The 15,691-nt window shown below is 39.1% G+C and overlaps 1 protein-coding gene across 2 annotated transcripts; it reads left to right on the forward strand.

Moving 5' to 3' along the window:
- Nucleotides 1-262: 262 nt before the first annotated feature.
- On the forward strand, nt 263-15,201 carry FAM133B (family with sequence similarity 133 member B). Of its 2 annotated transcripts, none has more exons than XM_058422959.1 (11): nt 263-350; nt 3,985-4,082; nt 4,712-4,790; nt 6,608-6,682; nt 6,835-6,867; nt 7,266-7,334; nt 7,934-8,029; nt 9,184-9,231; nt 10,820-10,915; nt 11,593-11,641; nt 13,139-15,201. In XM_058422959.1, exons 1-11 carry the CDS (start codon nt 327-329, stop codon nt 13,141-13,143), a joined length of 672 nt encoding a protein of 223 aa, XP_058278942.1. In that variant the 5' UTR covers nt 263-326; the 3' UTR covers nt 13,144-15,201. The 2 variants fall into 2 exon arrangements, with proteins under 2 accessions (XP_058278942.1, XP_039936809.1); XM_040080875.1 differs by having other exon boundaries at nt 11,593-11,637.
- Nucleotides 15,202-15,691: the final 490 nt, after the last annotated feature.

Here is a 15,691-nt window from a genome sequence, read left to right on the forward strand (position 1 = left end):
CTCTGTGTCTCCCCGCCGCTGCCGCGGCCCCACCCGACGCCCTGCAGCACAACCCCCCTGCCCTCCCCTCGCTCCCTCCCGGCGCTGCGGCCGCGGCCCGGCCGGGGCAGCTCTGGGCGGAGCGGGGCGGGCGCTGGCGGCGAGGGCCGGCCCGGCGCGGCGGGGCGCGGCCCCGGCAGGCGGCGCTGTGTGGCCGCCGCCATCGCCGCTCCCGCAGCTCCGCGGCCGCTCGGGGCCGAGAGGGGCCGCGGCTTCCCGGGCGCGGGGAAGGGCCCTGGGCTGGGCCAAGGCGGCGGCGGGCGGCGGCGCGGGGTCACGGCGGCGCCATGGGGAAGCGGGATAACCGTGTGGTGAGTTACGCGGGCAGCCCGGCCGGGCTCCGCCGCAGCCGCGGAACCTCCGGGCGGGCCCCGGCGCGGAGGCCGTGGGGAGCCGGGCGCTGCCTCGGCCGGGCGGGCCCGTCCGGCCGCCGCCGCCGCGCTCCGACCGCCGGGAGGGGCAGAAGGGGCCGCCGCGGGGAACGAGAGCGGCCCGATGCCGGCGGGGCAGCCCGCGGCGGGCCGGAGGCTGCCGAGGGCCGGCCGGGTACGGGACTGGGGTCCGGCCGCGCTCGGGGCCCCGCCGGCGGGCGACAAAGGCGGGCCGTGCTCTGCGCCTCGCCCCGCCCGGCCCGGGGCGCCCCGGGATCTGCCGGAGCCCCGTGTGGGTGGGGTGTCCCTCCCTCGGCACGTGCTCGAGGATCCCTGGCGGGACCTCTGATTGCCTTGTCAAATCCGGCAGCATCGTGACGGACGCCTGCTTTGCGATCTGTCGAGGGAAGGTGATTAAGATGCTGGCCTGGTCCGTACAAAAATAAAACGATCCCAATGGGAGTTGCGGCAGTTGCTGAAGTAGCTCTGATCCTGGCTAAGCCGCATTTCCTTAAACTTGGCGTTCAGCTGTACCTGAAAGATCTGAAATTGATGTCTACGCAGCACTCTGCTGCCTCGGGAGCCGGCGCTCAGCAGGCAAAAAATGTGCTTCTACACCTGACTGCAGCGCCTGAGTTCATACATAACCAAAACACATTCATCCTTCCTCCTGGTTTTGTTTAAATGTTTTTATACCAGTTAGCCTTTTGCGTTCTGTTTGTAATCAGTTAAACATTGTAAGTGTGCTGCTGGATTTTATTACAAAACACAAATCTTAATACTTTTGGGTTTTTTCCCCTTTCTCTGTTCGTTTTTTGTATGTGCTCTGAGTTGGTACTCAGATGCATTCACACCTTTGCCAACCTTGGTGGAATAGTAAAGTAATAGACATCAAGGACTCAGATATTGTATAGATAGATGGCAAAATCCCTTTGATTGCTTTGTCGACCTATCAAAAAAATGGAATCTATTAAGAAAGATCTGACAGTGTATTAGGCTCGAAGACTGGATCTATGGTTGAGATGTCCTGTTAGGTTTTCTCTTAATGGGACAACTGGGACATACCTAGCAATGCCAGCAAATCTTTATGTTCCTATATAAGGTTTATTATGCCATCATGGCATAATACATACTACAGACAAGTTATAATATAGGACCCTTGCTCCTCATGTATGATCATAGAGATTCCTGCTGTTATTCTTGGCTATGTCCCTTCTTAAATACACCATCGTTCTTGACTTTTTGGAGATGGAAAATAAACATGCTTTTTGCACATCTACAGGGTATTTGCAAGGCAGTGATAGCGCTTGCCCAGAGAACCCTGCCTGACAGAAGGTGCTTTACACTTCTCATGAGCAGGGAAGCTATGCAGCAAATAGCTTGGTTAATGCCTGCTTGAGCAAACTGCTGAAGGAAGAAAATGAACGTGCAGACAATCACTTTCTTTATTGAGGGTGCATTTCCTTCTGGCTAGTGACATGCAGTTTGGCAAAGTAGTGTAAATACTTTTCAGAAATGTTTACTGGTGAAGTAATTCTTCATAAACAATCCTAGTTGGAATTATATGAGCATGTTTTAAGACATAAATTTCCTAATCCTGGAATATAGAACAGTACACAGTCATTAAGTACTTGCAGTAGTAAAGTTAAAGAAAGCCACTGAAGGGAGGAAGCTTCCTAGGCAGTTATCCAGGGGCAGTTTGAGCAAGTAGAAAATCAGCATTTGACAGCTGTAGCCTCATCTGCAGGCAGAGAGTTTTGTTGGGAAGTGATGAGGTGCTCATTACTTGTTAGCTCAGGTAGGAAAGTAGCTGATTTTTATTCAAGAGCAGCAAGAAACCTCAAGATTTTTTCAAAATAATTGCATAAGAAGAGATTTCAGATACAAATTTTTGAATGGTAGCCAAAAATCAACGTGCTCGCTGGAGTAAACCAAGTTTCTAGTGGATCTAATACATTGAAATTACCTTTCTTTAATGAAAACCATGTTCGGATAGTGCTGCCCTGGGTTCCTAAAGGAGCTCCTTTTCCACTCAAAGCTAAACTCAACTGCAGAAGTTTCATTCAGTTTCAAATTTGTCATGTGAATGCCTTTCTAAGTGTTGTAACTACTTGACTGCATACATCCATCTGCTACTTGTTTCAATTGGCGCACCTCTGTGTTTATTTGCCCACGTTAGTTAGCCTTTTTGTGTGAAGTAAAGCAACAAAGCAAAGCCCTGAGAAATGACAGCAAATGTCCCCTTAGAGTTGCAAAGTCAACTTGAGTCAAAAAAATGCTCTACTTGAAGGAGTCCGTGGGTTGCTTCAGAGTGGTCCAGCAGGTGAATCTGAGGCAAAGTTGTGTGGGCAGTGCTTCCTTCCAGCCAGATGCTGCATCCCAGGCAGAGCTTGGAGTGCCTCTTCCAGTACCAAATGTATCCCCAAGAGCTGAAGGCCACCAGCCTGCTTGCAGTGCAGTCCAGAAACTCAGCATTGCTGTGGTCGCTGCTTCTGCAGTGGGAGCAACAGGAGAGGAGGCAGCAGCTGCTGCTTCTGACAGCTTTCACAAATGCTCACTTACTGTGCCTGGTGATTTCTGAATGCCTGATGAAAAGCAGTGTTGGACATGTGAGAGCTACACAGATGGTCAAATCTTTGCTTTGGATCTACAAAATGTACTCTTTAAAAATTGTCTCAGGCTGGGCAACCAAAGCAAGTCTTCTCTCTCTCTCTCTTTTTTTTTTTTTTTTTTTTTTTTTTTTTTTTTTTTTTTTTTTGCTATATGATCTTTTTCTCTCCAAACCAAACAGTAAAAACAGTGTGTGTTATGTTCTGCAGAAGTGAAGCGTTGGGATGACATAGTGATAAAAATGAATAAGATAAGGGGGTATATGTACCCCCTTTTCACATAAAATACTGTTGACATTAAAAAACTATGGAAGAGTTTTTCAATTAACTGGTGAGGTGAATTATGAATTCTAAATTTTAATTTCATGTTCTATAACACAAAGGAGATGCATATGTTTGAAAGATGGAAGACCTTATAACACTGGGATTATGAATGTTTGGGTTTTGTGCATTTTTTCCTCCTTAAAATAGCCCTAGGTCACAGAATTTTGATACATGTGTAATTGTAGCAAAGTGCCACTGCTTGCTTGTTTTGGTGCAAGAAATTTCATGTAGAATTTAGTGACTCGTGTCAGCAGTTTTGAACAGAACTTTAGAGGCATAGGATCAGTTGTCCGAGAGAGCGAGAGCTGAAATTTAATTGCATTTTCTGTATCCCAAAGAAAGATATTTCAGAAATCACAATACTATTCTTAGTTTACAAAATCACGGCTTAAGGAAGGGAATTGTTGTAAGGAACATGGTCTTTTTGTGGATCAGTTCTTTCTGCCACAGGATAACTCCAACTGAAAGCACTTAGCAGTGCTTTCTGCCAGACTGAATCAACTCAGTTTAGCTGAATATTTTATATTCTTAGAAACAAGTCAGAATTATTTTTCAGGGAGTGATAAAAAGTTTCTGTGAAGAACAAACAAGATATTTTGGTATCATAGTGTAACTGATGAATTTATTGTTTCATATTCAAGGCTTATATGAACCCCATAGCTATGGCCAGGGCACGAGGTCCTGCCCCAAATTCAGGACCAACAATACAAGACTACTTGAACAGGCCAAGACCAACATGGTAAGTGGCAGTGCCTGTCTACACTTTTGACCTTTTAAGTAATAGATTTTGAAAGATTTCTTGTCTCTGGCCAAGGTATTCTTTCCTAAACATGTATGCAATCTCCTCTTTTAAAAGCAATAGAATATAATTTTGAAGTGTATATTTCTCATTTGTCTATATTTTTTGGCAACAATTTCTCAGAAGAGGAAAATGTCATTTTACCTTGTTCTCAAATTGTAATACCTAAACCTTGTAGATATATTTAATTCGTAAACAAATTAATCTCTAAAAGAACCATTTTGCTGGTATATTCTTAGAATCCAGTTTACCCTACCCAGCAAAACCATCACTTTAAGATATTATCAACAACTTACTTTATGTTCAAACCCTTTGTCTGCCCTCATGAGACATGAGAGAACAATTTGCCTAATTGCAAAGTTAGCTTTAGATCTTTTGGAGGGATTTAATGACCGTACTTAAGTTATTAGGGTTAGGTTACCATATGTGTAACATCTAAGATGCTTTCATTCTTCTTCCCTTGGAAGTTCAGTGAAGGCTAAACTTCAAAAAAACTCTACAGAAGAGTTAAACATTGAAGAAGGTGTTCTTAATTGTAAAAATTGTGATCTATCATTCTTTTCATACAGGGAAGAAGTGAAAGAGCAACTAGAAAAGAAAAAGAAAGGATCCAGGGCTTTGGCTGAGTTTGAAGAAAAGATGAATGAGGTTGGTAATGTTATTAGCTCATAATACATGATTCTTTTTATCTAACATGCTACTTCTGTTATAATTTACAGTATCAAATAGCCATAATATTTCACTTCACTCGAACTTTCAGTGAGTAACTGTTAAATTGCTAGTGAATAAAACTTGACCTTGTCATAAATGTAAATGTATTTATACAAATGCATGTGCTTATATCAATAAATTAAACAGTGCATTTTCAGGTATGGTAAACCAAAGTCTGTTGTGCTAATAATCACTTGTTGAAGGTCACAGAATCCAAGTACAGTGGAAAAAAAAGTGCATCAGTGGAAACAGATGTTTTTGGCAAGAAACATACATGCAATATTATTATGGGAGAAGGCACAAAGAATGGCTTTCAATCAGATAGGACTATGAAGCACTTGTTTTTCTCTCATCCTAAGCTGATTACAACATGTGCTGCAATATAAATGCAGCTGTTTCGATGTTTGTGTTCTGTACCTACTGAAGATCAGCACAGTATTAGAAAATTTCACATGTAACTCCTGTTACAAGGGAGAAATTAGTATACAATTGATTTAACTGTTTCTGTTCCTTCTTGGGTACTGGTATCTTGAGATAAGGTTCAGTAATCTTCATCACTGTGTGTGAGTTTCTGGTTGAAGTAGATTATGCTCCTCCCCTGTTATTGGAAGGGCATAGTACCCATAGTACTCTTGCTGTACCTTTTTGGCTGAGAAGTTGTACCAGGTAGAGGGCCATGGGGTGCTGTTCTGAGAGATCAATCGTTCAGCACTCTGAGTTTTAGCTTGGTGGGTTTGGTTTAGCATTTTATCACATTCCTTTCCTGATTCTATCTTTGCTTAATGTGAAATTGGCATGCACAGAAGCTGCCAACCTTTCAGTATGTAGCAGGGTAGGAAGGGATGCAGGCAGTCATGAAATGGCCATGAGTTATCTCTAAAGCTCCTAAGAACAAATCTCAATGCCTGAAAAGATCACAAGTCTCTGAAGGGGTGCTGTCTCCCCTGTTTTACTGACAGTTGTTGGACATTTCTGTTTAAAACAACTCTAGCACAGTCTTTAAAATAAAGAAGCACAGGCTGTTGTGAGAGACCCCTCAGGTAGCTCTGGGTACCTGGTATATCCAAGTACCCAGAGATGCTGCCTTGGTCTATGGAAGCACATTATACACAGCACTGTGTCCTGGCTAATCTGCCATGTTCCTTTAGCAGCTCTGTTCAGCTAATTCACAGTGTGCTGCTGTGGGGATCTGGGTATCATCCTGCATTGCACAGGTTACTTGATTCTTGATATTTCTGTCCCCTCAGCAAAACATGTGGATCATCATTGTTCTGCCAATACACTACCAATACAGCTTCATTGTGAGGATCAGAATAATAAAGAAGGGAGCACATGATGTGTCTGACAGTGCAGATTTAACTTAGCAGCCTTTGAGTTTCATGGGGGCAGGCTGGATGTTTCAGAGCTCTTATTTGTCATTTTAGATAAACCTAAAGATCAGGTAGGGTACCCTGGTTTTCTAAAGTGCTCTAGCAAGAACACTGTGATACAAAAGCAAAAATACCATAATCTTCATGATCTTCAAGAAAAATGGCAATCTGTTAAAGCCAAATAACTTGAACATCGTGAACTTACACTGTATTTTGCTGAATGAGAATTTTCTGTAAAATCAATTGTGTTACAGCTTTGGCTAACATATATTGTTCATTTTCTGTGGGTTTTGTTAAAATTATAATGTCAGGTAGAGGAGAGCTTAAAAAAAATTACTCAGAAATGACCCTCCTGTCACTGTTTCTATTTGGTTTTGTTTTCAGAATTGGAGGAAAGAACTAGAAAAACACAGGGAAAAATTACTGGGTGGAAATGAGAGTTCCTCCAAAAAGAAGGAGGTAAGTTGTGTTTGGAACTGGATTTATCATCAATGCTGCCAACACAGAATTTTGTGAATACATTTTAAAAGCCAGCATCAAAGTTTATAGACTTAAATGCATGCCAAAAGAAAATTATGCTAAAGTAACGTTTGTTTTATTCTATTTTTAAGAAAAAGAAAAAGGAAAAGAAGAAATCTAATAGGGTGAGCAAAATTTTCAGTTTTCTGATTTTTTTTGCTTTGGCTTGTTCCTGCTTGTCATTTAAGTTCTCTTGGAAAGAGAAAGTATAGCTATAATTTCGATTTTAGATGTTAAATTAACTTATTTTTATTTAGAAAGGCTTTGCATACATTTAGTACAAGGGAAAATAAAGGGAGGAAAAGAGCATTAAATACATATTATTAAAAGAAAAATGTTGGAAGTGGTTTAGAAGTTTATTTAAGAAAATTCTTTGTAAGACCGGGTTCTCAGAAGTAAAATTGTATTGGTTATGCTTTGAAAATGAAGACATTTTAAAGGGAGTGTTTGGATGGGCTTTTGAGTATTTGCTAGACAAAATGCTGCATCTCACAAGCTTCACTTTTTGTTGTGTTTGGTCAAGTTGTCTTCATCTTCCTCTTCTTCATCAAGCTCTGATTCTTCCAGCAGTTCATCTGATTCAGAAGATGAGGTAAGAGCTAATCTACTGGAATCGATCATGTTTTGTTCATGAGGTTTATTTAACACAGATTTTGATAATATGTTTTAGAATATTTTGAGGGGCTGGTTTGGATAAAACCATTTCGTTTTTATGCATTTGGTGTATATAATAAAGTAATGAATTTTAAACATATATGTCTAGTCAATAGTTTCTGTATGAACACTACAGATTTTGGTGTCCTGGCTTGTAAACTGGATCCATTTTAACACTGAATTGGTTTTCTAATAGACCCCCCTATCTAATCATAAAAATGTAAAAATACCATTTTTACTTTCTAGCAAAAATCTGTGTTACAGATAATCAGATTCTACAGCACACATCTATATAATAAACAGAATCTTGAGAACCTGGATTTTTCACCGGTTTGCATTTTTTCAATGCAGAAGAGTTATGAAGGTCCTTCACTAAAACAATTAATTGTAGTGTACTTTATTTCTCAGGAGAACCTTATAACATGTAGGAATTTGATTCTTCCTTTTCTTTACATTTAATGTAAACCTTTAATTCTAGTGAGAATAAATTCAAGTTTGTTTTTTTTTTCCTTCTTTTTCTACAATATTTGTGGATAGGATAAAAAGCAAGGGAAGAAAAGAAGGAAAAAGAAGTATCGCTCCTCACGGAAATCTTCAGCAAGCACAACTTCAGAATCTGAGTCAGACAGCAAGGTAAGAATGCAGATGTGTTGCTCTTGGCAAGTTTTCTTGGTCAGTGTAATAAAACCATAAATATTTCTGACTATAACATATTAATATGGGTTTTCATCTTCCACATTTTCCATGTACTCTCACAGGGCCTGAGCTGCTCTTGTGTCTTCCACATGCAGTGTGGAATCTGCCTCCACTGGCCACATGCCTGGTGGATGTAATTAGATCTTTAGAAGAACATGCTTTATTCCAGCCATTTGTAGTCATTTTTCTGAATCCAGACATATGCAGCTTCTGTGCTGCTCAAATGTTTAGTTTTGATATTACATTAACATTTAAAATGTCTTTTGAATATGCAATTTAATTGAACATCATATCTGAAAATGCAGGTATTACAGGATAGCAGTGGCCAGAACCTTGCCTTTCTAAATATCTTAGTAGTTTCCTGTTGGACAACTGAGCCTTTCCCAAATGCATATTAAATTGAAGTTGTCTTTTTCCTTTCCTGAAGTATAGCAATGTAGATATGTGGGCTCATTGAATGAACAAAAAAGTGAAGATACATGAGGCAGCTTGTTCTGTTACGTTAGTTTTTTTCTGTTTTACAGTGTCGAGTTATTGTACTTCTTGCTTAAATATTAATAATACAGTGTGTTTTTTAAGATTCTCTGTGTAGACTGTCACAGGTTTTCACTGGAATACCTAATTTGGTGAGATATAAATTATAATGAATGACTATTTGTAGACATCTATGAATTTGTGCTAATGGGAGGTGAAAAAATTCTGCTACCTGAAGGGACCTGGAGATACCCTTACTGCAGAAAACTGGGAAAATACCTGCTTAACCTGATCTCATCAGCAGAGATGGACATGGATAAATAAAAAAGACTCCAGCTGTTACGTGTTATATGTGGTTACTGCAGTGATAGCTGGTGTCCTTCCCAGAGGCGGTGTCCTGCATGGATTCCATACAGACCTTCTCACGCTGCTGGATCAGGAGATTAGCAGCTGCAACAAAATTCCAGCTTTTTATATTATTCTTGCCAGTTGCAAGGTAGAAAGGAAAATCTTGAAGAATTACCTTCAACAGACATAAAAAGATTATTGGTCAGACTGCTTTGGACATTTTTTCCTTTTTCATGAAATGATTTTCATTTGTTTTCCTTTCTATTTAGGATAGCACAAAAAAGAAGAGGTCAAAGGAGGACTGTGAAAAAGAGAAGGTATTTTTATTCTTGAAATCCTTCGATTAGAACTGCATGTTGAATACATCATGGATATTTCTTTTTTTAATACTGAATGCCTCACCTTACATCTGTGGAAATTTTCTGTCCAAACCCACACAGTCAGAAGGTATTGAGTACACTCAGTCTGAAGTAGATGTTTAGTTGGATTCAGCTCCTGATTTAGTAAGGTAAATTAAAACTGTATCTAACCTGCTATAGTAGATCAGCTGCATCCTTAGTGTTTTGCAGTTTACCTTTAGCTGTCACACTGAGCTAAATTGTGTGTGATGGTATTTTCAATGGCATACCTGGTAGGTTATTGTTGCTGTAAATTAAGAAACATAAGCAGAGGATCTCTTTATCTAAATGTAGTCATAATTACAGATACTATACTTATGACAGCTTTGAAGAATTGCAGAGAAAATTGTATTAGCTTAAGAAAAATGACCTTATTCTGTCATTTCTCAAAGCATGAATATCCTTCCTCCTTCCCACCACACCATTTTGTACACTCATCCATTATCTTTAATGTAAACAATCTAATTGACCTCAGTTTTAGTTATTTGTCCACTGTGGATGAACTAAAAATGCTTTCAGAGTCCACCCTAGTCTTTCTCTCCAGTTACCTTTCTTTCTTAGCAGGTTGGCCTCTCCTGCTCTGGTCAATAGTATTGACTTCGATGTACAAATTCTCCATTGCCTAAGGCAAATGTACGGATTTTTCCCCCCTCGCACCTGCTTCTATTTTACAGCGTCCATTTCCCATCTCATCCTTTCTAAGGCTTCTCTTTGAAGTATCAGCCATGGTCCCTTATTGTAGCACTACTTTCACACATCTTCTGAAAGCAAAGGGCATCTGGGGACTAGAGGTCTTTCTTCCCCTACCTGCAGACCCCAAGGGGTCAGATGGGCTGCATCCTGTGTACTTGTCATGAGTTCTTTTGGGAAGTTTCTGTTCTCAGAAACTGAGTGAGAGAAAGCCTCATTCTTAGGAACACATTGCCTTGTCCAGAGCAAAGGAAGTGCAGGGAGCAGAAAAATAGCTCATCAGATCAATCTCACACAGCATCAGAATTTTTAAAGAAACTATCTTTTAAATGCACTGGAATGAAATATTGTGTGTTGGAAGTACAGCTGGCAGGGACAGCTTGTCCTGGTTCAACACGAATACAGAGGGAGCTTTTTCTTTCATGAACAAAGCAAGAGTCTGAAGCTACAATGTTTCTGTGTATATAGTGAGACATCTTCAGTTATTAGTTACTCAAAAGTGGTGAAATGTTTTATTTTCCAGTGCTTACTCCTCTGTGTTATTATTTAAAATAAGAGACTTGTTATTCCTCTCACTTTTAGACAGTTGCTGTATCTTGGTAACAAGAAAAAGGAATATACAGAAAATTATTATTTTCACTAAAAGTTGCTTTTAACAGTTTGGTTAGGTAATTTGATGATGATGGTGATGGAATTAATGTCAATAATATTTTAAAATATTTCACAACTTAGAAGTGATATTTCAATCTTAAATTTTAAGCAGTTTTATAAAATGTGAGAGGTTCAACTTTACTCACAAGTATATTATTTTGTGTAGGAAGGTAAAAATCACCACAGAAAAAGGAAGAAAGCAGATCGTGGTGATGGACCTTTATCGTCAGAATCTGTATCAGAATCGGATCAGACAGAGGAGGTCAGTGTGAATCCTCGGTTTCAGATGCTGCAGTGCTTGCAGCTTATTGATTCATGAGCGAATGAATGAACTGGCTTAGGTTAAATACATTGATAAAACTGTTCTGCACTGTACAGGTGAATTGAAGAGTGCACTGCACTCAAAGTTATTTGTATTTTTCCTTTTAAAATAAACTTTTAAGGATTGTTTAGTCTAGCTTCTATCACCTGTTACCCTGGTTTTTCTGAGTTTCTTTATTAGCCTTTTGATTTTCATAAATGGAGTCAGATCTTTTAGTTACTGTAGAATATAAGAGCAGTTTTTTACCTTTCCCACAGAAGTAATATAAACAAATCCTTTGTTTTTCATTCCCTGTCCTTTGTTTGCATATTTCTAACCTGAAAACAATTGTAACTGACAATTCGTCTGGCCACTGAGGCTGAGGGGTGGAAACCCCAAAAAGCCAATCTTCTGCTAGACCCACAAATGTATAAAAAGTAAAAGAATAAACAAAGGGGGCTCTTCCTCTCTCGGTTTTCAGCTGTGAGCTGGGATCAGAAGGACCTCTGCCTTGCAAAATCTCGTCTGTGTGTGACTGCTTTGTGTGTCTCTGTGACAATCACCTACAAGTAGTTTTGAATTAATTTTCTTGAAAATTAACTTCATATGGATATTACATTTGATTTAATTTTCTTTAGGTGCAAGCAAAAAAGAAGAAAAGCAATGAGGAAAAAGAGAAAACAGCAAGTATCCCTCTTACTCATACTGTAGTTTAAGGATATAAATACTCTGTACTTGGTTAATTTCCAGTTTCACGTTTTTCACTAATAGAAATATTTCATAACAATAGTCTGCTGTTACATCTAAATTAACAGTTTCTCTATTTACTTGCTGAAGTCACTTTTTCAGTTGTTGAATTAAAGAAGTATTTGTCACTCTTTTCCCTATATGTGATTTGAGGTTTATACAACTTCAACCAACACTTACTGTAGAATATATTTTATTCTGTGTCAGCATCTTAGGACTACCTGTGTGGTACAAGCAGGGAGCAGTGTGCCACACAGACAGACACCGGGGCTGTTCCTTCATTAGCGTTGTGTGTAATTCCTTACATAGGAATACAAGGACATAATTGCTGCAACATCTATGCCATTATAACTCCTCTCCCAACCAAATAAAAAGCTGCCAGCAACCTGTTACTTTTATCAGTATTTTTTTTATTTGTATCTGTTGGTAAAAGTGAGAGGAAGGTTCAGCAATGATTTAAATGGAATCCAGATTTACCACATGTACCTGAGGTTCCTCAGTTAGGAGTATAGTGGGTTTGGGACCCTAAATGCCCACTTGAGATGTCTTTGTATCTGTCTCCCCTGTCAGCAGCAGTGTTCCTTATCAGGCATCTCAGCTGTCCACGTGAGGTAGGGCAAAGGGAAGGTCTACATCAGTCACCTAAAAAATACAGGCATAGGAGTATCAGTGATACTCAGTACACATTTTTCCATGGAACTTGTTTGTTTTTTCAGACGCATATGAACCGTTTGCTATAACATTTCTAGTGAGTGCTTATGTCTTTTTCATAAAAGATTTGTATGTGTAAGGAATATGGATAAAACAAAGCTTTAATACTGATGGTTTTGTTTACTTAATGCCACACCTATTTAAGAATTTCAATTGAAATTGGGCTTGCAAAAAGACAATATTGCATCTCTTAGCCTCTGTATTACAGTGATCAGCATACTACCTTGAGGACTGAATCCAGTAGGGTTAATTGGAGTGTATTTATATTTACAGTTGAGATCACAATTGTTTTATTTTAAACAAGGTACAAGTGATAGTCTAGCCAAGTGCAGTTGAGCTATTTAATTTTACACAGTGAATTTAAGCACTTACTTTAAAATCTGTAAACATCCTAGTTATTCCCAAATATGTCACGACTGGTCAAAGCACTTCCTTATTACTTTCTCAGTAATCTATAATGCTCGTAAAATAATTTAAAATATTAATAAATGTAATAGTGACAGTGATGAGAGGTGTGAAATAGCCATACCATGGTGGGGATAAATTTAAATTGAAGGCTGCTCATAGTAGTGCAATTTGCTTTTTGTGATTTCTCAATAGGCTTCTGTATAAATCTCTTTTGGAATGTCTTTCAAAAGATATCCTTTCTGTGTTCCCATTTTGCATTAGCAGAATGTAATAGATGGCAATTGTATTATACAATAACTTCCTTTTTTTTCTTTTTAGGATAAAACAAAAAAGAGAAAGAAGCACAAGAAACATGGTAAAAAGAAGAAAAAGAAGACTGCTGGTTCAAATTCAGATTCAGAGTAATATTTTAAAACAACCTGAGACTATCAACAGAAGTGCAATGACTAAAGGAAACTTAAACTGTGAAATGACAGCAAACTTTACCAAACTGCATGAGTTTTCTTGTGTTTTAGAAATATTCCTAATCTTTCAGTAGCCAGCCAGATGCAGCTATGCTGGGAAAGACCATTGTTATTGCCTGCTGCTTAATACATGAGGTACAACTTTCATAAAATTCCAGTAAGCAGTGTTAGATGTTTGAGACAATATGAGATGGTAGGCCAGCAGAGGTGTAAAATATTGGAAAATAAGAGTTAAACTTTTTAGATAGTAAAAATAGTCTTTTAAAGCATTAGTAATAGTCTTTATTTGTAAATCAGGACAAATTAAATCCCAGGTTCATCCTGCAGGTTAATATTATGCATAAACTACTACAAGCTGGTGTCTGCTAATGGAAAATTAATGATGACATTTAGAAGGCTGCCTTTGTAGAAATGTGTATCATCTGCCCCATTACTGTCTCCATGCTTATGAGAAAGGGAATGCTACCATTTCGGCTACCTGAATAGGGTGCCTTTGCCTTTGATTCTTGCAAATCTCTGCTACTTTTAATCCATGCATCTCTGCATTCCTGGGAAGCTAGAGCTATTGTCAGCAGACTTTCCTGAATGAGCAGTTTTGAGCTTCCAAGCATGTGCTTCTGCATTAAGCAAGAGCAATGACATTTTGCAGTATAACTGACAGTCAAAACCTGAAGATTTTACCTCTGCTTTTTTGAAATAGTGATAGACCTTTGCTAGTAAATACGCGTATTTCATTTAATGTAATTTTGGTTTAATTGAAAACTTCTTGCAAATACTGGTAGCTTTCTTTGCATTACCTTTAGAATTGTTTTGCATGATTTTTAAATTAACAAAATGCAGGTAATCATTTGTTGTAACCAGTTCTATAAATTACATTTCAGATGCAGATCTTCATGTATGTATTTAGTTATAGTTACATTCATTGCTGTGTTTAAGTGCACACTTGCTGAAGTTATTTAGCATGTAAAAAGCAGGGTTTTGATACCTTAACAGCTTCATATTGAAGCTGATTTTACTCTAAGCAAGTTCAGTGGCAGATTTGTTATGTGACGTGTCTTGTTAGATAAAAAAACTACTGCCAGAATCTCATTAAAGTTACTGTTTTAACAGTTTGTATTTATATTTTTGTACTTGAGGGCTACAGAATGTTGACCTAAGTCATAAAGCTGTTTTACTTTAGTTGCTTTAGATAACTTTTCAAAAGCTTTTTTAAATTAAATGTGCCCACAAGAAAACATGAGCAACCATTTGATTTTAGTTTATGTGAAATTTTCACTACATTTTCCAAATACTGATTGCTGGGCCTTCTGTTAGCCTTTAACAAATGCCCATCCATCCCAGGTAGTCAAATATAGATTGTATTTTTGATCCGCCCCTTTTTTTTCATTGCACAGGTGCTAACTTAGAACTTACCTCTATTGCATACAGATGTTTCAAATGTTGTGTTGCCAAGAATTTCAGGACTGTTAAGACATTGATTATTAGTCTGCAAACCATAACTAAAATCTGTGGGAGAAAGATTATTTCCTATTGCCATTGTACAGAGAAATTGTCTTTAAGTTCTTGGGAAAATACAACCATTGAGTTGCAGCAATGTGCATATAAACAATAGTAATATTTTCATCAACTGTTTTATACTCCTGGGCTCGATGTTAACAATTCTAGACACTCTTGTCAGTGAGATTAAAATAAAGGTGATACGCAGTAAACAGAGGGGTTTGATTTGGGGGTTGTGTTTAGTTTTGTTGGGGTTGTTTTCTTTTTAAGTTGTGGTGTTGCAGTTTTGGTAAAAGAACCTGTAATGAACCTTAGCATAAATGCTCTGTCCTGTGTGATAACCTTATTTGACTTTTACACAACCACCTGCCACAGAAAGAAATAAAAATGGAAATGAGACCCAGTCTTCCAAATACCTAAGCTGGTATGTCATTTTAATTGTGTGACTGTAACTATCTGTTCTGCTCAGCTGTAGGCTTCCAGTGCTGCTGTCATGCTTGGGAAGGGGCTGTAGCCGCTTAAGGGGCTGATGGGCTTTGTCAGGTTCCGGCAAAGCTGCTTCGGTACTGACAGGGAACTGCTTCAGTTTGCAATACGTTAACAAATACGTTGAGTCTGCTCTTGCATGCCCTGTTTCCTGACGGAAAGGTGGAGGCTGGTCTCGGCCCTTCAGCTTTCCCGAGGTGCACATGCCGAGTCGTGAGACCTAGAGGGGGAGTTTAGTTAGCACCTAGACCCATGTTCCAAGCAGAGGGGCAAAGTAGAAAGCGAGCAATGTGGAAATAAGAGTGGTTTAATATATTTTTGCCTTCGGACAGCAGATGAACAAGCGCTATTGTATGTTGTATTTAACTTCTAGTTCTTTTTTTCCCCACAAACATTTTTAGAAATTTGAAATGCATTTATTTTT

The sequence above is a fragment of the Hirundo rustica genome, chromosome 1, assembly GCF_015227805.2.
Source record: "Hirundo rustica isolate bHirRus1 chromosome 1, bHirRus1.pri.v3, whole genome shotgun sequence".
NCBI lineage: Eukaryota > Metazoa > Chordata > Aves > Passeriformes > Hirundinidae > Hirundo > Hirundo rustica.

Coding starts and splice junctions, on each gene's coding strand:
- FAM133B (XM_040080875.1), top strand. CDS start 327: ATGGGGAAGCGGGATAACCGTGTG. Junction 4,791..6,607: donor TTGAAGAAAAGATGAATGAG/GTTGGTAATGTT, acceptor TTTTGTTTTCAG/AATTGGAGGAAAGAACTAGA. Junction 6,683..6,834: donor GTTCCTCCAAAAAGAAGGAG/GTAAGTTGTGTT, acceptor TCTATTTTTAAG/AAAAAGAAAAAGGAAAAGAA.